The sequence below is a fragment of the Rhinatrema bivittatum genome, chromosome 3 (genome assembly GCF_901001135.1).
Source record: "Rhinatrema bivittatum chromosome 3, aRhiBiv1.1, whole genome shotgun sequence".
NCBI lineage: Eukaryota > Metazoa > Chordata > Amphibia > Gymnophiona > Rhinatrematidae > Rhinatrema > Rhinatrema bivittatum.
Window position 1 is genome coordinate 571,831,971 of NC_042617.1, and position 26,042 is coordinate 571,858,012.

At 44.9% G+C, this 26,042-nt stretch overlaps 1 protein-coding gene across 1 annotated transcript in view; it reads right to left on the bottom strand.

Moving 5' to 3' along the window:
* SYNE1 (spectrin repeat containing nuclear envelope protein 1) overlaps positions 1-26,042 on the bottom strand; it is a 966,955-nt gene that overhangs the window by 95,782 nt on the left and 845,131 nt on the right. The window contains 2 exon segments of the mRNA XM_029596918.1: positions 5,438-5,625; positions 8,746-8,908. Of these exon segments, the coding sequence (XP_029452778.1) occupies positions 5,438-5,625; positions 8,746-8,908 (351 nt within the window).

Sequence of the window (26,042 nt, forward strand, 5' to 3'; positions counted from 1 at the left end):
GGCCTAGAGCAGCCTGCTGGAGTAACACGACAAGGAAGCAACAGCTGCAGCAAACAATATCTGGCAGCCTGCCAAAGCATGACCGCAGAGGGGGATCAGTATGCAAGGGTCTGCGCCGGAATAAACCAGTTGTGCCTTTCTGCTTAGCTCTTTTTTGGCATTTAGAAATTAGAAATGCTATGACCACGCAACGCCATAAATATAAAAACATAGCTACATGAACAGCCTGTTTACAAACGACATTCATCTGGCTCTCTTCCACGGGTAATGGGACTGATGGAGCTCGACTTTTACCAGCCTATAATCTAAAACGACCCTGACAGAAAGCACACTGCTGCAAAAGGAAAAGAATAAGGCACTGAAAGGCGATTCAATCGGCAATTCCTTTCAAGCATCTAATGTTACTGATAAATTTACAATTGTCATTTTGTTTACAACAGACCAGGTACACATTTTCTTCCATTTATTTAAGTGACTAAAGGGTCGTGAACCCCGTTTCCCCGCGCGTCTTGGGATCCCGTTAATGTTACTTCCTCACTTCTAGACCATGTAACTTTGGGTGTAGCCTCTCTTTTGCTCTGTGCTTTCTTTAAGCTCTCTCCATAAAACTCTAGTTTCCTGTGCTAGTGCATAGATTAAGGCTTTCTCTCCACCCCAGAATAACACACACATCATGGGTCCTTAAAACCAAAGACAGACTGAAACATGTATTTAAACAATCTAGGCCACTTTGCTGACAGTTATACAAGCGTGATGAGGCAAAGCTCTCATCCCAGTCTCCCAGTGAGGAGGGCTCAGTAAACTAGAAATCCCCAGAGTGAAAGCAGAACATACAGAGGGGGACTTTCAAACAGCAAAGTGGATTCGACACAGCAGGGGAACTCACGTTCCCTTGACTGGTCATGGAGAATACCACCCTCCTTCCCTTTGTGAATCCTGGTCCCTATAACTATCCCTCACTGCTGGAACTGATAAAGCATTAAACAAAGTCACATCACTGACTCACATCCATGGGGAACATGACAATTCTAGTCTTAGGATCTACTCCCTACTCCCAGTCACCCAGCTACACACTCAGTTTTCTCCACTCCTCTCATCCAGCAATGCGCAGGTCTCCTCATGTCCGCCACGTCATGGAGATTTATGGGGCATTCCTCACATCAGGAACATCTTTCTCTTCCCGCCTGGCCATTTCCTCAAGGGCAGGAACCACCTCTTCGCCACACCATCGGCCTCAGGCCTTTCCCCGTCAGGGGAAAAGCTCCTGTAGGGCCCAAAATCCATGCTGGGATGGACCCCAGGCCCACCATCTCACTAGCTGGCCACTTCAGGCTACTACATCCTGGAGGTCCATCTCACTCAGACTCCAACCTAGAAAAGGGCAAGTTCCCAACAAATCCTCCTAGATTTATATCTTACCGGGACACATAATTCCACCAATCACCTAAACCCACCATCTTAAGGGGACCAACCCACCATCCCTTTTTCACATTATTAAGACATCAAATAGAGCCTCCCCACAATAAATGCCACCCTGTGGTCATTCAGTGGTACTACACATTCAAACAGTGAAAACATTTAAAAATGGACTTTAACCAAATGAGAATCTTGGGGTTTCCCCAACCCCGAAATAGCTTGTAGGACTAAAACAGAAAAAAGGGAGCACAAATTTGGGAGTCTCCCCATGTGTGTATACTTTCAAAAGCTGAAAGTATGCAAATAAGCTCTGTCACCCCAAACACCTATTGGTAATGTTGTCAAGGGCTTTCCTGTGCGTGTGAGAGACTACGAGGTCTCTCACAGCTGAATTGTCTCCAGCTTCAGTCCTAGGCTTGGATGCAGTGTTTGCAGACCATCCCTGCAGGCATCACCACAGAGGCCCAGCTGGATTGGTCAGCAGTGCCCTACAAAAGCAGGCTGGGCATGAGGAGAAGGGTGGTTTGGGGCTGGTTTTTGAGTTGGAGCTTTGAGTGTTTTGTTTCGCTCCCCATTTTGGTCCTCAGCCTGATCCAGGGGGAGAAGGCCAAAAAACTGGCTTGGGCAGTACTCTCCAAGGGGGTCAATGCAAAACAGCGTGCTCAGCTGAGCGCAGTGTTTAACCCATGGTCGGACGCATGATTTGGACGCCTGTCCGCAGCCTCTTATGTTATAAGGGGATTAGCGCATCCACAACGCATGTCCAATGCGCCACGAAACTAATAGCGCTCTTCACTTGCAACTGCATGTCGATGAGGCTATTAGTCACCTCACATGCAAAAAAAAAATGTGCATTCAATCCGCACATTTTTACACTTAGAATTAACGCCTGCCTGGAGAAGGCGGTAATTTCTCAGCACCCCAAAAAGTTATATAGAAAAGCAGAAAATATTGCTTTTCTGTACATCCTCCAACTTAATATCATGACAATATTAATTCGAAGGAACAAAAAGGTTAAAAGATTAAAAAAAAAAAAAAAAGAGTGCCAGCGTCAGGTTAGGGAAACAGACACTCAGTTAACCAGCGTCCGTTTCCCTATGTGCCGGTTAAGAAAGTGGACACTGGATTTACAATCACCACAGTCTTGCCACCAGGCTGCCAAAAGACCCTATGGGGTAGATTTTCAAAGGGATACGCGCGTATCCCCCGAAAATCTACCCCAAACCCCCCTGCGCACGCCGAGCCTATTTTGCATAGGCTCGGCGGCGCACGCAAGCCCCGGGACGCGCGTAAGTCCTGGGGCTTGCAAAAAGGGGCGGTTGGGGGTGTGGCCAGGGGGCGTGGTTTTAGATTGGGGGCGTGTTTGGAGGCGTGGCCGAGTGCCCCGACACAGCGGCCTGTGTCGGGGCCTGCTGTGTCGGCGCACGTAAGTTACTACTGCCTAGAGGCAGTAGAAACTTTTCCGATAAAGGTAGGGAGGGGGTCTAGATAGGGCCGGGGGGGTGGGTTAGGTAGGGGAAGGGAAGGGAAGGTGTGGGGGGGTAGAAAGAAAGTTCCCTCTGAGGCCGCTCCGATTTCGGAGTGGCCTCGGAGAGAACGGGCAGCGCGTGCAGGGCTCGGCGCGTGCAAGTTGCACAAATGTGCACCCCCTTGCGCGCGCCGACCCCGGATTTTATAAGATACTTGCGGCTACGCGCATATCTTATAAAATCCAGCGTACTTTTGTTCGCGCGCGCGTAAATTTATAAAATCTACCCCTATCTGAGCAGGGCAGTGGAAGGACTAGATGGCTGCTCCCCTCCCAAACCTCTGGCACTCTAGGTGGCTGCCTAGACCACCTAGAGTGCTTCCACCAGCCTTGTGCAGAAAGACTACATCACCCAGGAGGCACAGGGAGAGAATCGGCAAAATGGAGGCTCTGGAGGTGGAGTCCCTGACAGCAGGGTGGGTGGAGTCTATTTCTAGGCCAGGGGCAGGGGGTCCTGGGTGGAGATTCTGACCTCACCAGTCAGACAGGCGAGGTCAATAAAGGGGAGACAGGGCAAGCAGAGCGGGGGAGGCAGGTGTAGTTTTATTTTTTTTTTTTTGCTCCCAAGCTGCAGAGGGGAAGAAGGCTGTAGGGCACGGCCAGCGAGACAGAACTGAACCCCTAAAGCAGAGCTTTCCAAACTGTGTGTCGGGACACGTTAGTGTGTCGCCTGCAGTGTGCAGGTGTGTCGCGCAAGCCCGGTCAACTCTGATGCGAGTTTGGGCTTTTTTTTTTTCTAGAGATTCACTTTTTTTTTTCAGTTTATGGGTTGCTTATTATTGGGTGATTTTTGCTGTCAATCGCGTTTTTTGGGGGGCTTGGTGGGTGGAACGAGCCCAGCCATCCTTGCATTGGCTGCTGCTGCCGATGAGGCCTGGCCATGAGGAGTACTGACTGCAAGCAGCAGTGTCTGGTGATCATGGAAGGGAGTGAAGCACTTAACTGGCAACAATCAAAAAGACGAGGTACATGAGTGTGGGGGCCAGACATGTTCTGGGGGGGGGAGAGAGATGAGTGAGTGGGGGGCAAACGTGCTGGGGGGACAGACATGTGCTTGAGGGGGAGAGATATGAGTGTGTGGGGGCCAGACATGTGCTGGGGGGGAGAGAGATGAGTGTGTGGGGTACAGACATGTGCTGGGGGGGAGAGAAATGAGTGTGTGGGGGTCAGACATGTGCTTGAGGGGGAGAGATATGAGTGTGTGGGGGCCAGACGTGCTGGGGGGAGGAGAGAGATGAGTGTGTGGGGGACAGACAATTTGTTTTATTGTTTCTCATAAATTATAACAATAACATGAATCTTGGAATATATATTTTTAATATAAATTTAAGGTTTTCATGAGATAGGTTGTATTGTGAAACATTTTATTTATGTATATATTTAAGGAAACATACATAAATTGTCGAAATATGTTTCGTTCGTTTAACCTTTAACCTCTGGTTTACTAGTAGACTGAATTACCGTGTCGTGAAATTATGTTTGTCTAAAAAGTGTGTCACCAACATGAAAAGTTTGGAAAGCTCTGCCCTAAAGAATGGAACCAGAATGCTACGGGAAAAGGAAAGCAAGGCCTGCGGCTTATAATTGACTGTTTGAGCTACACTTTTTAAAACTGTTTGCTTTTCTGTTGCCAAATACAGTCAGGATGCTGGCAGAGAACCGCAGCGGGCAAAGAAAGCTGTGCTTTTGGCATTGCTGATTTTCTGTCTGCTGGCTGAGAACTACAGTGCGGGGGGGGGGGGGGGGAAGGCCCAGCCTGGGGGGAGATGGAGATGTAAACCCTCTGCTAGAGGAAGAGAAAGAGTAAAGGGTTTTTAACTTTATTGCTGTGATCTCTGCTGTGAAACCCGTGACTCGTCCCTTTTTTGTGATTTTAACAGCCGATTGATTGCTGCCACCCCAGCAGATTAAAAAGCTTTTATAATTTTAAAATATAAATCGTGGGGGGTAAGACTTTCATTGAGAAATCCCAAGGTTCTTGGCTTGAGGTTTTGGGATCTGCTAACAGAGTGGTAAACAGAAGATTGAAGGGTTACGTGCGGGTCCTGATGCTCAGGGGCGGGGAAAACCTGCGTCTGGCACGTTCCCCATCCAGCGGTAGAAAAATTATTGCCCTTAAGCCTTTGAGCCAGATCCGATCCACCATCTGCACAGCCACGGTGCCAGAGCCACAGAAACCCAGCGTCAGACCTCTCATTTTATGTGCCCCAAGCTGAGGTTACAAAAGGGAAATTAAAAATCACCGCAACTTCCTAGCCAGGTCAAATATTTCTAGAAGTCATGGGATCGCTGGCCCCCCCCGACACAATTCCTCAGACTATTACAGGTAATCAAATGGTCACCTGAAGACGGGATCCATCACGATCATGGGCCACGGTGACAGGGGAGCATACTGAGGCTATCGATACAGCCAGGAGAAGGGAGGGGGGAGGGGATAATCCTATGTTCACGGTGAATCTCCATTTGCACAGCGCACTGGGATGGATAACATACTTGAGCCTCCTCTCCATGGACATGGCGCAGATGTTTCTCCACCTCCTGTCCAGGCTCCGGGTGGCCTGCTGGATGGACTCGCACTCGCTTTCCGTGGCGCAGGCGTCGCAGTCGTGAAGCAGCACCTCGCAGAGGTTGAGCACGGACGCCACGCCGGTGCTGTGCTTCTCTATGTCCCTCTGCACCTCCTGCAAAGGAAGACACCCGGTTCTGAACTGATACAGGCAAGTTTGGAACAGGCGATCAGGTCATCTCCTATATAAATGGAGCACAATATTTTGCCCAGTGCGGTAAGTAAAGTAATTTAGATAATGAAAAGTGATGTTTAAAGCTACAAATTACTCTCAATTACAACTCGGTTGTTAAAAATATACAGAATGTTACCTTCAGGCAGGAATGGCTTAAGCCTGATCCAATTACACAGTTATCATTCTGACCCTACCGTCTTCTCAGTTTACTCCCTCATTCCTCTCCTAAAAAACAACTTTAGCTGACTTTAAGTTCAATTCAGGGAGCAAAAGTAATGAAAGCAAGCAGGTTTTAGTGCAGCTTGCAGCTATAATGCAGGGCGTATTATTAAATCCTATAGGTTTAGCAAGCATATACTGGATGTTAAGGGTAGGTTTTAGGTTCTGCCCCAAATTATAGTTTAAATTCTTGAATGGGGAATTCAGTTTATATAAAAGGAAAAAAAATACAACATGAATTTTCTTTCAGTAAAGCAATTTCAAGTTGTTTCACAGCTTGATCTCTGTAACATGAAGTTTTTTTGGGGTGTAAAAATAAAACAAACCCTTTTTTTTTTTTTATTGACAACCCATCTAAAAAAATTGAAAAGGTGCTCCTTAAACCCCATAACTCAGAAAACGTTCTGGGTAAAAAGTCTCATCATGAAAGAGGCTGCGTGGGTGCAAAGCTAAAATGGTGTCCTGCCGCTGGATGCTCGGGGGGCCCGATTCACGGAGCCTTAGTAAATCAGGACCAGAGAGAGCCTTCCAAATTTGCTGTTGCCTTGGGGTAGTCGAGTTAGGGTGTCCTGAGAATTCCTGCTTCACGGCCCCAGTCTGGGAAGTGAAGGGATCCAAAGACGGGTAAAGCTCAGCGGAAGGATTACCCGGCAGCTCCAGGTAGAGCCAGCCTGGATTTTACCCCATTGCATCTAACTTCTCCATGAAAAGCAAGGCTACGAGTTTAAATTTCAAGTTAAATTTAGCATTTGTATAACCGCTATTCATAAAAACAATCAAAAGATAGATGCAACGTGGCAGGACAAGGATTGGCTCGGTCTGTCCTTGATAACATGGAAAGAAAGAGGCTGTGTTTAGGGAAAGAAAAAAACAAACAAACTCCGGAAAATAAAAATGAGGTGCTCAGATTAAATATAAAATGCAGGTACCCTAGTGCACTTATCCTGACACTCCTCAGCCCTAACTTTACACACACACACACACAGACACACACACACACACACAGACACACACACCCTTCCAGCAAGTCACGTTGGACTCACATAGGCCAGTCCCTTTGCCTTCACAACCTTTTGCACAAGTACACACAGGGTCATTACAAAATGCAGCCTTTCCATACCTGTAAACTGTAATCTCCCCCTCTTCATTTAATCTCTCTTCCTCTGGCCCAGCAGTTTCCTCCAGCACTTTTTGGCTTCCAGCTCGATCAGAACTGGTTCCTACCGAAGCCATTAGCTATGAGGCTGCGTTAACAGCCTCCTGCGGTTCCACCATATTTTGCATTGCCTCCCATGCAGCCCGGCCATTGCAGCATCAGTCGCCCTACACCCCAAATCTAGCCACCAGCCAAGCACTGAGCGACGGCTGGAATCAGCGGTCGTATGTTCCCTTCCATCTCCAAAGCATTCCCCGGACCCGAAGGGGCAGAAACCAAGCTCAAGAACCAAACCCATGTCCCCTGATACGGCAGTATCCAAAATTACAGCTAAGCCACTGGTTGATCCTGATTTTTATAAAACTTTCCTGCACTAAACCATGTCATCCTCTTCACACCACACCCACACACTCTGTACCCATCACCTTTACCAATCCAATCCATACATTACACCCTTCTCACGCATTCACTTCCACATTTACAAGCTATCCTTAAGGATTCCCTTCATGCCCAGAACACAAACAACCGCACAGGGCGTCAAATTATTCACACTAGCACTACCCCTACATTTTGGGGTGGCAGGAAACAAGGACGGCTCCGTCATTGTCCCTTGGTGCTACATCCCGGAGATTTTAATGTTCTGACACATTATTTTGGCTGAGTATATGGGAGAACTTGTAAAACTGGATAAAGTGCATGTAGGAGAGTCTGAAGTGTGTGGAGGAATGGATAAAGTGCCCTAGAATCAGTGGGGTAAATGTCCAGCCACTGAGCGGCTAGTTAAGCTAGCTGGATACACCTGTCTGGCTAATTTAACCGGGATATTCCATGCCCAGCTGCGCCACTGAATATACCCGGGTAAGTTAGAGCTAGCTGGTATGTGGTATCCGGCTAACTCCGCTCCTGGAATGCCTACCTCCCACCCCAGGAACTCCCCTGAGTTACCCCGCTAAATTCTAAGTGGATAAGCCTTTTAAATATGCTGCTAAGCCCTTTAGAAGGATAACTTTCCTGTTCTCCTTCTAAATGGCTTTTGAATATCTACCCTTTGTGTTTTTGAGAGTCTACACCTTGTCTTAGCTACGACGTGATGATTTGCAAATCACTTTTAATTGGATAGGTCCATACTTCAAATCGCCAGATTTCTTTTATATGCCGTGTATATTTCTTATATACCCTCTCTGTTATGATTTTCAGCGATACTAAAGTTGATCGTTAAGAGGCTGGATAATGTTAACACTCAGGCAAGCAAAGTTTTTATTGTGGAGAATGTCATCTATCGTTGAAAAACGCTGAGTTGCCAGGAGCTTCGTGAGTGGCGGCTTGCTGCTGTGATTAATAAGCGTCCACATGCTGAGCATGCTGTATGCGCCGGTAGTGGTTACACTAAATATCATACGGTGCAACCGATTGCCGCTCTCCCCCATTTATCTATGCACTGCCTGCTCTTACTGCCAAAGCTCCCTGCATCTAATTCTAATGCCTCTCTCATCCAACGTTTAGGTCAGGGTTACGGGTACCTTACCTCGGTCCGGAAGGATCAGTGAGCTGCATCCTGCGGGTCCAACGCTGGAGCCTGATAGCCCAAGTACGTTGCTGTACCTGGGGCCTCCCACGTTGTGGTGTCACCGTTATTAATTGCTTTCAGGAGTTTACTCCTCTACCTTACTTTTTTTGTGGTTTACCTGCTGCTCATTTAGCTTCCTTTGTATCTCCTCAGAGTCGCTGGTTTCGTACACAATGGGCTTGGACAGCTCGGACTCGACGTGGGCCAGCCATGATCTCAGGCTGCTCATGTTCTTATCCAGCTGTTGCACGGCGAGGAGAGTTTCTTTCAGTTTCTTCACTCTGTCAGACCAGAGGGCCACAAAGAAATTACTTAACCCAGTCGTAACTGACCAGGCGTCAGCACTTGCAAACAGAAAGCTAAAGGCTCTATCGTCAATTTTCTAGCCCTGTGCATATGCCCTCAACAGAGAGGATTTATACACTGTAAGAGGTCACAAAATCATCTGAGTGATTAAGCCAAATTTCGACTACCTCTGAATATTGATTACAGTTCACTTGGAAAGCCTTATCTGCACCGTCTGCCTTGAGTTTAACAAAGTACGCACAAATGTCAATGCATCACCATTCAACAGACAGCAAGACTTCAAAGGTAAAAACCCCACAAAGCTTGTCAAAATCTGTACAAGAGGAACAGTACGAACCAGAATCTGGAGGATGCTCGTAAACAAACGTAGCCTCTGCTCTGACTGCAAACCCAAACATTTCAAAGGCATTTCCGTGATTAAAACAGTGTTGCACCCGCAGAAATGGCCTTTCACAGAACTGCCCACCTGATGTGCGGTTTTACTTCTGTGCACACTGCCTGCTCGTGCGTACGGTTACCTGCACCGATCAGAGGCGGAGCTGAGGATGGGTCCAGGTAACCGCATCCATTTGTATTTGGGCAATCACAAAATTACCCTCTATCAGCCATGAACAACACAAATTCGTTACGAAAAAAAAAAATTGAAGAAAATCGGCTTATTTTTTTTCATTACATTTGTCAAGAGGACATGAAAGTTTATTTTACTAAAGAAAAAAAAACCCTCAGTACATCGCTGGGGAAAAAACCAATGGCATCTCATTTTACTTTAGAGAGGAACATCCCGTAGCATCAGGCCCTGATAAAACTGCTGAAGCTTTGAATAACAGTTGCAAATATTTTTGGACCCATTTAGGAGTTCATTGATTAAACTGTGTTAAAACCCAGCAGATTAATGCGTGCGGTATATTGGGCCTCCTGAATTAATTGTTGGGGGAGCACAGGTTGAAAGAGCCACGTTCGACTGAGGGTGACCGGTTTAATGCAAGCTCTGCATCTCCGTTTTAGCATGTAAAATGTCCCTATGCTAAATGACCCAAAATGAATCCCCACACAAAACCCCCATTTTATTCCAATCCCCCTGCCTCCCCTTCTCAACTCCTAAGCAAAAGCAAGAATCAATCACCCTTTCTGGCAGAAGGTTGCAGACCTACCACCTACCAGGTCCAGTTATAATCGCCACTTTTATAATGGACTAACACCACCCACATATGTGCTGCCCCTTATTAATATGAATTCAAGTGGATCAACATGGAGAAACTGGACTCTGGAAAGGAAGAACTAGATGCAACATTATTCACAGATATCCCCAAATCATCTTTTTCCACTCTGTTTTATTTCTAAGGAGAGATGTGCATTCTTTAAAATGGGTTTTTATATCTATTACAATTACTTCAAATAGGGAAGCAAAGTACTGATCCACAGTGTTTTGCAAAAGGTTTTTTTCACGTGGATTCTGCCACCGTTAGATTATCCAATCGTATTTACAGTGGCTTGCAAAGGTATTCGACCCCCCCCCTAAAAAGTCAGCAGATGTGTGGATTCCAGATGACTCTTGCACGGATTGTTCCAGACAGTATGTTCACTGCAAACCAGTATGCTCTTAAATGATCAAAGTCACAATTCATTAGTTCTCTGCATTTCTTGTAAAATAAAATAAAATACTGAGAAATGCTGCTTGCATTGGTATTCAGCCCCTGTGCTGCGGAAGCTCCAAGTTTACACAGATGAAAGTTATTGCCCTAACAATTGGCTTACCATTGGCCTCTACCTGTGAATCATTAAAAAAAGGTTAACTTTTCTGAATAAAAGAATCCCTAATTCCAGTACCAATGGTCAGACTGTGATTCTGAAGGGAAACTGTGAAAATGAAGACCAAAGAGCATTCTAAAGAAACTAAAGATAAAGCTACAGACATGTGCAAGATAGGAAAAGGCTACAAAATAATATCCAAGTGCTTGAATATCCCAGTGAGCGTTACTGGATTGATTGTGAGGAAATGGAAGCTGCATCCTACCACCCAGACACTGCCTAGACAAGGCCGGTCCTCAAAACTCAGTGTCAGAACAAGGAGATTTGTGAGGGAAGCCACAGAGGACAACAATCACTTTGAAGGATCTGAGACTGGAGTGGAGGTGCACCAGTCAACCATATCAAGAGCCCTGCATACAACTGGCCTACGTGGGAGGGCGGCTAGAAAGGAGCCATTACTGAAGACAAACCACATCAAAGCACAGTCTGGAGTTTGCCAGAAAGCATCAATGTGACTCAGCTAAAAGGTGGGAAAAGATTTTATGGTCAGATGAGACAAAAACGAAGCTTTTTGGCCCAAATTCAAAATGCTATGTGTGGCACAAACCTAACATTGCCTATTCCTCAGCAAACACAATTCCAACAGTAAAGCATCACTTAGAGAGATTATATCAGTTAGGCGATTAATAAATGATTTTAAAGAAATAAATAACATATGAAGGTTGGCAGCATCACGTTGTGGGGATGCTTTTGGCTCAGCAGGGACTGGGCATCTTGTTAAAATTGAAGGACAGATGGATGGACGGTGCAACATACAGGGAGATACTGCAGGACAATCTGCTTTAGTCTGCTAAAAAAACTACAACCAGGGAGAAAGTTCACCTTATCACAATCTCAGATATATCGACTGATGGTTATTGAACTGTTGACTGCGAAGGAGAGACTGGAAGCAGATAAGACTTTTCATTCTATAGGGGATGTTTATATAAAACCACTCCAAGAAGAGAGTCGGTGAGTGTGAGAGAGCCTGGTGGGTGTATGAGGGAGAGAGAACCAATGAGCGTGAATGACTCTGTGTGTGTGTGTGTGAGGTGAAAGAGAGAGCCAGTGAGCGTGAGAGACTATGTGAGTGTGTGAGGGAGTGGAACCAATGAGTGTGACTGAGTATGTGTGTGTGTGTGTGTGTGAGGTGAGAGAGCCTGTGAGTGTGAGAGCCTATTTGAGTGTGTGAGGGAGAGGAACCAATGAGTGTGACTGAGTGTGTGTGTGTGTGTGAGGTGAAAGAGAAAGCCAGTAAGTGTGAGAGCCTATGTGAGTGTGTGAGGGAGTAGGGTGAGAGCCAGTGATTATGAGAGAGCCTGTGTGTGTGACAGAGAAGGAGTGTGCATGAGAATCAATAGGTATGAGAGAGAGAATGAATATGTATGTTAGGGAGTTTGTGAGAGAGACAGGATAAAGTATGCACCTCCTTCTCCCACGACAATCTCACAATGACTGGAAATCAAAAGTTCCCAGGTATGGAGAGCAGGGGTTATTTTTTTTTACCCCTATTTGTTTTAACTATTGGACTTTATTCGACATTTTTATGACTGTATGGTAAACTTTTAAAAATGTTAGAATGAGTTATTAATTATTGGATGTTAGTCAATTTGACAACTGTTTTGAAATATGTATTCTTTTTATTTGCATTGTTTCACTATTATGATTTTAATGTTTCTTGATTTTGTTTGATGTTTTATGAGAAATGAAGATGTTTGTTTTTTCCATTTTTAGCAGTTTCCAGTTCAGTTTTTGTCTGCACGTTCCTATTTATAGTTTATGGTCTCTTTATTCTGCATTTGGTGAGGGTTCTCTGTGTTTGGCATGTGTGACCTAGTTGAGCTTTTGTGCTGGCACGTACTTTCTGTGTATGGATCTATAGCAGCTTGGCTTGTTCTGCTCTGCTACTAGGAGGTGTATTGGTGTTTTAGGGCCCAATATATTATTTGCAGTGTTGCATTTCCTTACGAAGTGTTTTTATTTTGTCAGTGCTAGCAGCTAGTGTGGTTTTGTTTTGGAGGTGTACCATATCACAATTGTAATTCAGTTTGCTGATGGTTTTCTGGTGCCCAAGCCCACACCCAACACACATTACAAAAGGGCCCAATACCATATGGGTTCCAAATATCAGTTCTGCAGGTTTTTCTGGTTAGCATCAAAGCAGTGCATGGAAACTGAACATGCATACTGCGAGTGATATTTTTACCTCAGCACTCTGAATGTCCTTTGCCTTGTAAAATCTGTTACAATAACTGAATTATTTTTTTAATTGTATGTGTGAGGAGGGCTGTGAACGTTGTCTAGGGCAGGGCTTCCCAAAATGGGGGGCTCACAAAATGTTCAGCTGGGGTCACCGGCACCTCAAAGGGCGGCACATTTCTTTCAGGCACCACCAGCAGCATTAGTAGTTAATGTTGGCGTACAGCCTGTGAGCCAGCACACACTCAGGGCTTCTAACATCCTTGCACCGGTCCTGGGATGGCAGTGATGGGTAAAAGGGTCTGATATAAGGTATATAAAAAAAAAAAGACAAGTCTTCTTAATGGCGGCGGTGGCAGTTATTAAGCAAATTGTAATTTCCCTGACTGTTCTAATGGGCTGTTGTTGGTATTTGGCAAGTAATAAAAGGGTTTTTGGTTGTTTTTTTTAAATAATTGTGTGGAAGGACAAAGGTGAAAAGTTTACTCTGTGCATCCAAGTGTTTGGAATATTCACAGCTGGAAGCTGGCAACCCTACCAGGGAGCGGGAGGTGGGAAGGGAGAAAGGACTGCGTAAGGGAAAGGCTAGGAAGTGGAGGAGGAGGAGAGAAACGCACCCCTCAAGAAAAGGTATTGGTGGGAAAGCGGAAATACACGGTGAATTGCAGTTCACCCCTGGTGAGTAAGTGCTGAAGGGAAAAAAAAAAACGCCTCGGGAAACTGTGTACTGCATGGGGTCCATTTTTCCAGTCATCTTTATTTCATTTTGTATGTATAGCAATTTACAAGTTAATCAAGAAACAAATCATGAAACTGAAATGACAGTAGTCAAAGCTTTAACCATGGAAACCACAAAGCAAGAAAATACAACTATGCTTACTGTCTCATCAAGTGCACAAAGAATGGAGAAACCCAAGTCTTAAACGTGAAAGGAAAAGAACCTTCTGCATATACCATCAACAGAAGTGTGCATAACACAGCCGGCAAACCTCGAAGCCAACGCGTGAAAGGAAAAGAACATTCTGCATATACCATCAACAGAAGTGTGCATAACACAGCCGGCAAACCTCAAAGCCAACGCGTGAAAGGAAAAGAACATTCTGCATATACCATCAACAGAAGCGTGCATAACACAGCCGGCAAACCCCGAAGCCAACGCGTGAAAGGAAAAGAACATTCTGCGTATACCATCAACAGAAGCGTGCATAACACAGCCGGCAAACCCCGAAGCCAACGCGTGAAAGGAAAAGAACATTCTGCGTATACCATCAACAGAAGCGTGCATAACACAGCCGGCAAACCCCGAAGCCAACGCGTGAAAGGAAAAGAACATTCTGCGTATACCATCAACAGAAGCGTGCATAACACAGCCGGCAAACCCCGAAGCCAACGCGTGAAAGGAAAAGAACATTCTGCGTATACCATCAACAGAAGCGTGCATAACACAGCCGGCAAACCTCGAAGCCAACGCGTGAAATGAAAAGAACATTCTGCGTATACCATCAACAGAAGCGTGCATAACACAGCCGGCAAACCTCGAAGCCAACGCGTGAAAGGAAAAGAACATTCTGCGTATACCATCAACAGAAGCGTGCATAACACAGCCGGCAAACCTCGAAGCCAACGCGTGAAAGGAAAAGAACATTCTGCGTATACCATCAACAGAAGCGTGCATAACACAGCCGGCAAAACCTCGAAGCCAACGCGTGAAAGGAAAAGAACATTCTGCGTATACCATCAACAGAAGCGTGCATAACACAGCCGGCAAACCCCGAAGCCAACGCGTGAAAGGAAAAGAACATTCTGCGTATACCATCATCAGAAGTGTGCATAACCCAGCCGGCAAACCTCGAAGCCAATGCGTGAAATGAAAAGAACATTCTGCGTATACCATCAACAGAAGCGTGCATAACACAGCCGGCAAACCTCGAAGCCAATGCACTAAAGTGAAAAGTCACTTTGCAAAGGTAGGCTTTTGTAAGCAATAAAGATGCAAAATAGCAACAAATGCCAACGTTTTGATGATTTGCGTGCAAAGCCCACTTCTGCGACATGACATCACAAAAGTCTTGTTTGCTACAGAAAACATTTGCGCAGTCTCCAGGGCAACGGAGCACAAGGGAAAAGCCGGGGCCACTTTCAAAGATGGTGCCAGTGGGGCAGAAGCAAGTGGGGATCACTCCTGCCCCCAGAAGAATCCCATAATTATGGAGTAAGCTTTGGGGGACTCCAGAAGGGGTAGCAGGGGGGACCCTCTCTGGGGCTTTGGACCATATTTTCTGTACAAGGAGGTGGGGCTTACAGGAGAGGAGCTAACTAAGGGCTCCTTTCCATTACATTTGTGGGGGGAGTTTGCCGCTTCCCCATGGATCACCAGGGATCTGGTTGATAGGAGTGGAGGAGCTAGAACCGGGCCATGCAAATGTGTTAATCTAGGCTGGCTCCAAGTAGGGGTGCCATGGCTGGGAACACGCAAAACATTTCTTGCAGCTGAGCTCTGAGGTCAAAGTCCATTTCTGGACACCATATTGATGAAGCTACTAGTCAAGCTAATCAGATATAACTGAGGTTAGTGTGGAAATCAGGGGAGGTGACCGAGGAGAAGATATATCCCCTCAATAGAAATGAAATTTTTAGGGATCAAAAAATAAGGGCGGGCAGTTTTGAAACCCTAATGGGGATCTTGCCGTCCTCTGGTGGCAAACTCATTTCCAAAATGTGGTCAGCGTATACAACACGGGTACGTCTCCAAGTGTGTACTTTTCACCTGCATGCAACAGGTGCAGAGGAAGTATGTGAATGTATGCATGGGCTCTGCCGTCTGTGGGGCAGCCGTACTACTTTACTCAGCTAGACTTCCTGAATAAAAATAGAGGCATGTAACTAAGACTTGACTAACTTAGCCTGTTTATGTAAATTCATTGAGTCTGAAACACAAGTTCCTGTGGCTCCTGGCTCGCAGACACATCCAAGGCATTTGGCCTTGAATAGAACGGGAAATCATATATCATTAAATAGGTTATGATATACTAGAAATGAAATTAACTCTTTCATAGCCCACATATCTGAAGCCAAGACATATAACATGCTTGCATGCTCGAGTGAAGAATACTACACAACAATCAAGAAAACAATGCGCCATCTTAAACCAACATCATCTAAGCTGGCCATGGTTCAAGCTGGTGAAATCCCAGTGTTTCTTACAATTTCAAATGTCCCCTTTCAATGTAACCTAGAGGGATCAATGATTCGCAAAATAGTAATGCGTATCTTTAAACTGTGATGCTGATAGTCTGATTGGAAGTCCATGTGACCTAATCGAGCAGTAAGTTGCTGGTTGGTAACCATCCACCCACAGGATATTTTTTCAGGAAGATCTCTCCTTTTAGTTCTTGAGTCCTGCGCTGTTACTCTTTTTGAAGAAATGCTCTCCCTCTTCAAACTGGAACAGAGGGCAAACCAGCGAGTTACCCGCAAGAGCCTTGCCGTTAAGCACCATTTGTGCGGTGTAAGTGCACGATTTTCGTTTCCGGTTGCCGTTCCAAATACTAAGCAGAGAGAAAACATTGGTAGCTATCGCTATAATAGCTACTTGGAACTTCAAAATTCTGCAGGAAGTCATTAACCACCAGCTTACATTTTAAAACTGGTAGAGACTGAACGGACTCTCCTTGGAATCTCTTTCTTGCATACACTACAATCCTTAGGTGATGGGTCACGGGAAAGATGGGGTGTCCTCATGGCATCACTTTGTGCATTCGTTTTAGGCAACTGCCAAGCAACTCGCCCATTCCTTGATGCTATTCTGTGGAGGCCGAAAACCCAGAGGTACTGGGAATAAAAAGTAACTGCCAATAGAATTTAGTGCAGATCAAAGTCCATTTCTGGACACCATAGTGGTGAAGTGACTGGTCAACTCGGGTGGCGTAAGACATTGCAAACTCTGTACAGTATGTCTGTTTCCGAAAAGTTCAATAAAAATACAGCTTAAACCAGAAATCTGTGGACAGCAACAACAGCTTGGTAGCCCAGGGAGTAGACCATGAGTACTGACTGTGCAGGGGGAGGGAAGGGGGGGGAAGGGGGTTCAGAGAATGAATGCTAATTGCTAGGGGGTCTGGGAGGAGAGACAGTGTGCTAGCAAGATCGGCAGTTTGAGGGCCTGACTGAGGAAGGGAAGAAGGAACAGACAATAATACGGGGGAGGGGTTGCAGTGTGCTGAATTACGCACTGCAAGTTTTGCTTGTGTATATTGGTGGCCACCTGTTGCCAGTTACGGGTTGGTCAAAATTTGTAACCTGGTGCAGTGCCAAGTGTTTTTTTTTTAAATTGTATTTTCATACTAAAATCTGCATTTCAAGCGTGGGAAGAGCATGCTACAGAACCCTGCAATGAATTAACTAAAAGAACAGCCTTTAATGTCAAGAATCAAAAATCACAGGCGCAAAACTGAAGAAAATATCGCATGGGCAGATCCTAAGACTGGCTGAATCAGCTAGGACACACTGTTCTTTTTATTTGTTTGAAATCCACATAGCAATGCCTAATGAGAAGGCAGAAAATCAACTCCGAGAAAATAAATTTAAGAAAGCCATCCAATCTGTGCATTTTCATGAAAACTAAATCTAGTACAATTTAGACAGTTAATTTTGCAAATCAGTTTGTACAACTTGTTAGGGACTAAAAATGCAACAAAAAATAACTCAGATAAGAAAAGAGAGAGAGAGAGCGAGTACATCATTAGCTGCAGATGGTTCCTGCAGTGTTAAAGTGCACACCTCAATATCCGTTGAATGTGGGATGCTCAAACATACTACTAGCAGAGGAATTAAGCTGCATTGCCATCACTGGCTTCTCTGCAGCTCCTTTTGTGTCCCGTGCACTTCTACCGAAGCCATGTCCCCCACCCTTGACTGTATACACAACAGGCAAAACACAAACATCCGACTTATCTCAAGTATGTGTCCCATTTCTATTTAGGCAGCACCGTTCCATTCACTGCTGAATGCGACTCGTTGCTCTGTGAAGTCTCCAGCCACAAGACTTTTATATTCTGACATAAACAAAAAGTGGTGGAGCTTTGTTGCTTTCATGGTCGGGGGGCCCCCTTATGACATTATTTTTCCCCAAGTAAAGGTGTTTACAAAATGCTTTAAAGATACCAGCGATGCACATGGTGCTTCTTTTACTGTATACAGAATGCCGATCAATAAAGCACCAGTGACTCCGGCAAAACAAATCGGTGCAATCAATGCACTCAATGGAGCAATGCTACGTCCTGGACCTAACTCGGCCCACATTAAGCTAAGCTTAGTGAGGAACAATAACAACAGATCAATGCATGAGAAATGAAGGGAACTGCCTGCCTTGAGATGTCGCAGTTGCAGTCAGGGAGGTCTGAATCCACACTGCCATCGTCTGCCATCCTCTCTGCACAAAAATCCACTGCTGCTGCTGCTCCCACCACCACCATCAAGGCTCCCAGCACCAAAACCAGGACCATGAAACCTAAAAGCCTGCAAGAACGGCGCCCAGAGGCAGACTTTCTCCTCTGCTGCTGGTGAACCCGGTAAATCAAGTGGGCTGCTCGTACTTTCCACAAATGTTATTAGAGGCGGCCTCATAACGTGAGACGGAGTTGCAGGGACAAGCGGTCATGTTTCTAAATAAAACTCAACGTTCAGCAACATGTGCCAAGGCTGGTTCTGCCGGCATGCACGGCACTGACCTCAAGCAGGAATAAAACAACAGCGGCCTTTTGTGCGATCTGCGGACAGTTGCAGACCCAACTGTCCCAGGTCTTATTGAAAGCATGCAGCCAAAAAAAAAAAATAATAAAAGCAAAGCTGTCAAGGATGTGGGGGCTGTGCAGGTTTTGCTGTAGTCAGCCTATTCACTAGGGAGGACAGTTTGAAGGTCTCTGGGAGGCCAGGGAAAGGGGACGCAGGAAAAGGGAAGGCATTTGTGGCTGACTTTCTGCAGAACTCTTCCCTCCTTCAGACGCAGCGGCAGGAAATTCATAGGAAAGAAAGGTCAAAAAGGTGGGCATGGCACTCAGTCTCAGAGAAGCAGCCACGTCGCACCCCCTCACATGCTGCACTCATGAAAATGAAGCAGCGCTACCTGTCTGAGAGGAGGGTTCGGCATTTTGCTATAAATATAGCACACAGCACCCACGATTTAAAAAAAAAAGAGGTGTGGTTAGGCTAATTTTTTCTGATATCGCTTGTTATAGTCACATCACAGTTATTTATTGCAAATGGCAGTCCAGGCAGAGAGGGAGAGGGAGAGAGAGAGAGAGAGAGAGCACCTCTGTGGAGGGTCACTTATAAGTGAACTTTTTATACCACTGTAAGAGGGGGGGGGGGGCATTATGAACCCGGGGTGAGGTTTGTAGGGGTGGGCTTTGGGGGCACGGTCATACGTACAAACAGCACAGTTACCATCAGTGACGATTTAATGTTATTTGGAGGGATGGAAGGTAAAAAAAAGTAGATTTTACACCATGTTCTCTCTACCTAGCTGCAAACAAGGCAGGGCGAGAGTAAAGTGTAAAATTCTGCTCTTCTTTTTTTACCTTCCATCCCTCTGAATCACATTAAATCTTCACTGATGGTAACTGTGCTGTTCATATGTATGACTGTGCGTGTAAAACGCATGCGATAACGCCCTAACACCATTTGATGAATGACACTCTGAGTTAGCACGCATTAGAAGACAATCACTCTATTGCACTCACTTCCATAGACTTCACTGGCACAGAATACTGCTATTACTGGCAACAGTAGCATGGCATCTACTTAGTGTTTGGGTACTTGCCAGGTACGTGTAGACTGGATGGGCCACTGCTGGAAACAGGATGCTGGGCTTCATGGACCCTTGGTCTGACCCAGTATGGCAAGTTCTTATGAACAAATCCATAAGTAATTGATTGCCACAAAAAACCTCACTCATTTATAGCTCAGCAGGTTAAGAGGTATAAGACATGTTCACCATCATAAAAAAAATCTGTGCCATCATCAAACAAGTCAACATAAATACATCTCAAACAGAAACTATTTAGTTTTGTCATGACAAGAAATTTTCCATTTTGCACTAATGAACTTTTAGTAAGGAAATTTGGTTTGTATCAACTAATCAATTAGAGCTGGCAGAATAGTGAAGTCAGTTTTCATAGGAATTCGCTTGGCTATCTATGGAGCTATCTGGACAAGTTTTTGGTCAGAAGCATAGCATTTACACTTTCTGTCGCTGGAGATAGGGATGGGGCTGGGGGTGAGGAAAATAAAACAGACACGGGTGCAAGCAGGTACAAAATCCCTACATGCTTTTTAAAAAAAATCTGCTGTCCCTACCGGTTCCGAATTTTCAAAAGGAAACTCCACAGGGAGCTTTCCTTTCAAAATTAGCTTGTAGAACTGCAAGTTCCCTCGCAGGGATTGAAAGCTCTCCCAGAATGGATGTTAAAACTTGCTGCTTCATCACTGTTACAGCGATATTAGGCAAGATTTCATGGTTTATTAAAGCCGACGCTCTTTCTGCATATTTCTACATTGAGAATGGAAAAAGAGCGTACAAGTGAATTTTAAAAGCCCGACACGCACATCAATCTGGTCATGTGCAAATACGTTGGGCTGGCGCGCACTGAGCCGATTTTACGAGCCGCCCGGATGTGTGAGTAAATGCCGCTGCATGCACATCTAGGAAAGGGGCGGAGCCTGTGCACGGTCTGGGTAGGACATGGATGTTATGGGATTTTAACCAGAAATTTACACGTAACTACGAGCACTGGCTCGCGCCGGCGTCCCCCTGCCGCATAACTTTACCTTTGTTATGGATGATGTGTAAGCGATAAATCAAAAATAAAACTAAGCAGATGAACGGGGGTTTTAAGGGTTGGAGCTAACTGGGGGAAGGAAGGCTATTAAACCATGGGGATTTGGAAGTCCTATTCCTTAACTGGGAACGAACTGGGAAAACCGGCAATGGTGTCGGCTCGTGTCCCCTTTAAACTCCCCCCCACTTACATGGTAGGAGCGGGATTTGCATGCCCAGGCGCGTGCCCACTTATAAAATAGCCACGTCCCTGGGCGTCAGCTGGCACGTGTGCGCGCCGGTTTCAAATTTCACCTTGTACAGCACATCGGAAAAACCGTGCTTCCTTCCAAACCACGAGGTCGGCTGTCACTTTCCTCACGCGGCTTGCAAGCTCATTTTCAAATGGAAGGTTTTCCGCTTAAAACGTGCGGCTTGTGGGGTATAGCAGGGACTTTGGCACCTGATATTCTGCACCGACTTTGAAGCAGTGGGAAAGCAAAACCTTGGGGAACTTTGTCCAAAATGACACACAAGACAAACATTTTTTTTGGCCTGCACATCACTAGTAAACCTGCATTTACCTATGTAAAACCTTTTGAATATCGCTCCCTATGTATTATTGGTTTTAAAAGCGCTGCCTTTGTAACATGTAAGGGCGCAGCCGGGGTCGGTTAAACAAGAATCTGAAGTTTGCTGACAAGCATTCGTTTTCAGCTGCAGTAAAATGAACAAAATTAAGCAACCGAACGTGCCCATGCTGCCAGGCACTATTGAGCAGCTGCTGCTGCTGCTGAGTTTCTCTTACTACAGTTTGCATCTTTAAGTGCCAACATTTTCAGATTGTCAATACGAAAAAAAAAAGAAAGAAGCCAACCCTTGTCAAAGCAGGCAGGAAAAGCACTAGGATGATCAGATGTAGTATCTTTTCAGGTTATCAGTCTTTACGGTTTTCCTTCACACAGAGGAAGGGTCATTTTCAAAGTCAGATCTACAGAAAGATTGTCTGCTATAGGTGGTAAAAGTCCGCGCGTAGGGCCTCAGTGGCAGACCTGGAGCTGGAGATTTGAAACTATGTGCAGACGTTTGCACACTCCGAAGCATGCACATAGACTTTCTCCAGAAAGCTACCCACAAAACTTAGCGTGCGTAAATGTACGGCTGGTTTGCCTGCAATCATTTTCAAAGGGGAAGGCCTTTCACTTTTGAAATTAGCGTAAAGAATGCGGGTAAAAAGTACCTGCAGACTTTGTGCCAGTGCAGGCAGTCAGAAAGTTATCCCCCCACTTGGGGGCAGTTCTGAATAGCCTGCGTTATTTGCAAAGACGTTTGGGCACCAGTCAAGTCTCACAAGGGAAACGACACGTGTTATTTGAAAATTAGCAGCTGCGAAGCGTGTGGGCTAAATTCCCAAGTCCACGCGCTTGTGTTACACTCTGGATCTGAGCACATCCCAAGGAATTGCCCTAAAGCAACGCATGTTCTGAAGCCTACGTATATGTTTTAGCAGCTTGGAGGATGGCAATTTGCAGACAGGCCAACTTATCTGGGTAAACGGCTTTGAATCTTGCCCTCCACAAAGCCAGGTGCTGACTAGATATAGCCCCATTTTCACTAATTACAATCCTTTTCTATTTATTTAAGTTACTTAGATATAAACAGAAGATGCCAGCAGATGAAATCCACCCGCAGTGCACATTTCTGCTTGTTTCAGGTCTTAATCTGCGGTGTTTTACTCCTTACGCCACTAAATCTCCTCTGTGTCTGGCCCGTGCACGCTTGAATTCTGCCACCGTTTAGCTCTGCTGACGTTTTTTCTAGCGTTTGCTCTCATTTCATTTGAGCTTTCATTCCTTTGGTGTTATAAGATGACCTTCAGTCCTTGAGCTTCTCATTCTGCTTCCTCTCGGTACTTCATTGAATTCTGCTAGATAGTGAATGTTTGTATCATATCTCCCGTTTCCCTTCCAGAGGATGCATCTTTAGCACTTTTAGTCAACGTATGGCTTTTAAACCAGGACATGCAGCATTAAACACTTGTATAGAATGAGGAAAAAGGGCGGCACCTGGAAAGCTATGTATATTAATGCTCGTAGTAAGCAAAATAAAGCCCCGGATCTAGAGGGAGTCATGGAAGAGGCTGACTTGGTTGTAGTGGCTATCACGGAGACATGGTACATGAGAAACCATGACATAGTTATATGGGACTACAATCTATTCATGAAAGACAGGGTAGGAAGGAAAGGAGGAGGCAGAGTACTATATATATGCTGTAATAAAATAATATTAAAGCAAAGGAATTACAAAGCTTACGAGGAAAGGAGCGGGAACTGTATGTTAAATGGAAAGAAGGAATGGAACATCTATTTATATTGGTGTAATATACAGACCTCCATCACAGACAGAATAAATAGATAGAAATTTAATGGAGGAGAATCACACAATCGCTATGAGAGGGGAAGCACTATTGTTAGGGGATTTCAATCTGCCGGATGCTGACTGGGACATCCTGGCTGTGGTGTCTTCTAGAAGCAGGGAGAACTGTTCCGTCAACGGAGCAGGGAGAACTGTTCCGTCAACGGAGCTCACACAAGAGGGTGTGATACTGGACCTGGTGCTTACTGTTTCTGAAGTTGTAGCGGACAATCATCTAGGATCCAGTGATTACCAGATGGTGAAGGTTAATTTAAAGATTTCCCTAGATTTTAGGGAAACTGTTAGAATGGGGGGAATATCTCAAGGAGTTAGATGAATAGGAAAACCTAGGGAACTTAGAACAACAGTGAGCAAAATGAACAGGAGATATTACAAGAGCGACAAACCTTTTTGTTAGGAAAGTAAATAGTTGGGGCTGCTATGATTTTCTAAAGAAGGAGCTGAAAAGGTAAGGGAGAAAAGGTTAGCGTTCATAAACCACAAGAGATCGAGGAAAGAAGAAGACAGATAACATCTAGAAAAGTTACAAGAAGCTGCGAAAAAGTCTGAAATGCAAAGATGCAAAGAGAAGAAAAATCAGCAAATATGGTAAAACAGGGAGAGCCATTTTTAAAATATATTTTAGGATAGAAGGAAGTGCAAAAGTGGCATTGTGAGACTCAGAGGTGAAGGGGAGGAATATGTAGAGGCTGATGAGGAAAGAGTAAAATTGCTTAACAAATATTTCTGTTCGATGATCAGGGTGGAAGGATCAGGAACAGGACCACATAAAATGAACACAAATAGCTTTGGAAATGAGGTAAACCTCAAATGATTTTCAGAATAGTGTGTTCATGAGGAGCCAATTAAATTTAGATATTCAAAGGTATCCAGTTTCGTAAGCTAACCGGATAAGAGTTATCTAGCCAGCTTACAAGGCATATTCAGCAGCATGGCTGAATATGCCATGCTGCTGAATGTACATGGCTGCTGCTGAATATGCCTTGTAAGCTAGCTAGATAACTCTTATCCGGTTAGCTTACGAAACTGGATACCTTTGAATATACCCCCAAAAATCGCTAGTTAGCTGGATATGTCTAATCCAGTTAACTTTAGATTTGCTATTGAGCAGGTCTAACTTAACTGGATAAGTCTGAATGTTGCTATTTATTCGGCTGAGTTAGCCGGATAACTCGCTCCTCCCCAGAATGCCCATATCCTGCCCACCAATTATCTGGCTATCTAGTTAGCCAAATAAGTGCTTTTCTGTCTGGCACCAGACATTCAGCGGCTGCCACTTAGCTGGCTAAGTAGTGCTCAATATCGGCCTCAAAGTAGATAAAGCAATGGAGCTGGATGGGATATATCCGAGGGTGTGAAGGGAACTTAGAGAAGATGTGAAAGTTCTCCTGGCTGCCCTATTCAATGCTTCTTTACAGTGGGCATTAGTTCCAGAGGACTGGAGATGAGCAGATGTGGCTCCTACAAAAGTGGAAATAAGAAGGAGGCTGGCTAGTCTGACTTCTGTGGTAAGCAAATTACTAGAATCACTGCTAAAATAGAGGATTTATTTATTTATTATTTATTTAGAATTTTTATATACCGACATTCTTACATTAAAATGCAAATCATACCGGTTTACATAAAACAGAAAAATAGATATATATATAGGATAGAGCAGTTTGGACTGCAAGACCCGTCAGCATGGTTTTACCAGAGCTAGATCTTGTCAGATGAATCTGATCAATTTCTTTGATTGGGTGAGCAGAGAGTTTGATCAGGGGAGAGCACTAGATGTAGTGCACTTGGATTTCATTAAGGCCTTTGAAACTGTTCTATGTAGTTGACTTATAAACGAATTGAGTGGTCTTGATATGGGTCCTGAGAGACTAACTGGGTTAGAAAATGGTTGCGTGTAAGACGTCAAAGGGTAGAGGTAAACTGAGTTCACTCCGAGGAGGAGTGTTACTAGCAGTATGCCTCAGGAATCGGTCCTGGGACTGGTTCTTTTCAACATTTTCCATGAACGACATTGCCGAAGGATTGTTGGGAAAGTTTTGACTTTTTCCTGATATTACAAAATCTGCAACAGGGTAGACAGCCAGGAAGGTGTGGAAAATATGAGGACAAATCTAGTGAAGTTCAAAAAATGGTCTAGAGAGTCTGACATCTAAGACTTAATTTTAAAAAAAATGCAATTGTGCATTTAGGCTGCAAAATCCCAGGGAGAGGTACAGTATGGGGGTGAAATTCTTCTATGTATGAAAGAAGAGAGGGATCTGGGGATCATCATATCTAATGATCTTAAGGAGGCCAAACAGATGTATAAAGTGATTGCAAAAACCAGAAAGATGCTTGGCTGCATAGGGATAGGAATAGTCAGAAGGAAATAAGGGGTGATACTGCACCTGTGTAGGTCCTTGGTGAAACCTCATTTGGAATATTATATACAATTCTGGAGACTGCACTTTTAAAAGGATATAAACCAGTTGGAGTCATCCAGAGGGTGGCTACTAAAAGGGTCAGTGATCTTCATTCTAAAGTATGCGTGGACAGACATGTGAACCCTAGAGGAAAGGCTGGATAGAAGAGTTATCATAGAGACATTTAAATACCTCCAAGGTTTCCATGCCCAGGAGGTGAGCCTCTTTCAAAAGATGGGGGTCATGGGATGAGGGTGAAAAGGGGTAGACTCAGGAGTAATCTAAGGAAATATTTCTTTACAGAGAGAGTGGTAGATCCATGGTGGAGACAAAGACAGTATCTGATTTCAAGAAAGCATGGGGTAAATACAGGGGATCTCTAAGGGAGTGAGGGGAATTGTAAGGTGAATTCGTTGGTGTGGATGGGCAGACTAAATAATCCATATGCTCTTTTTCTGCCACCACATT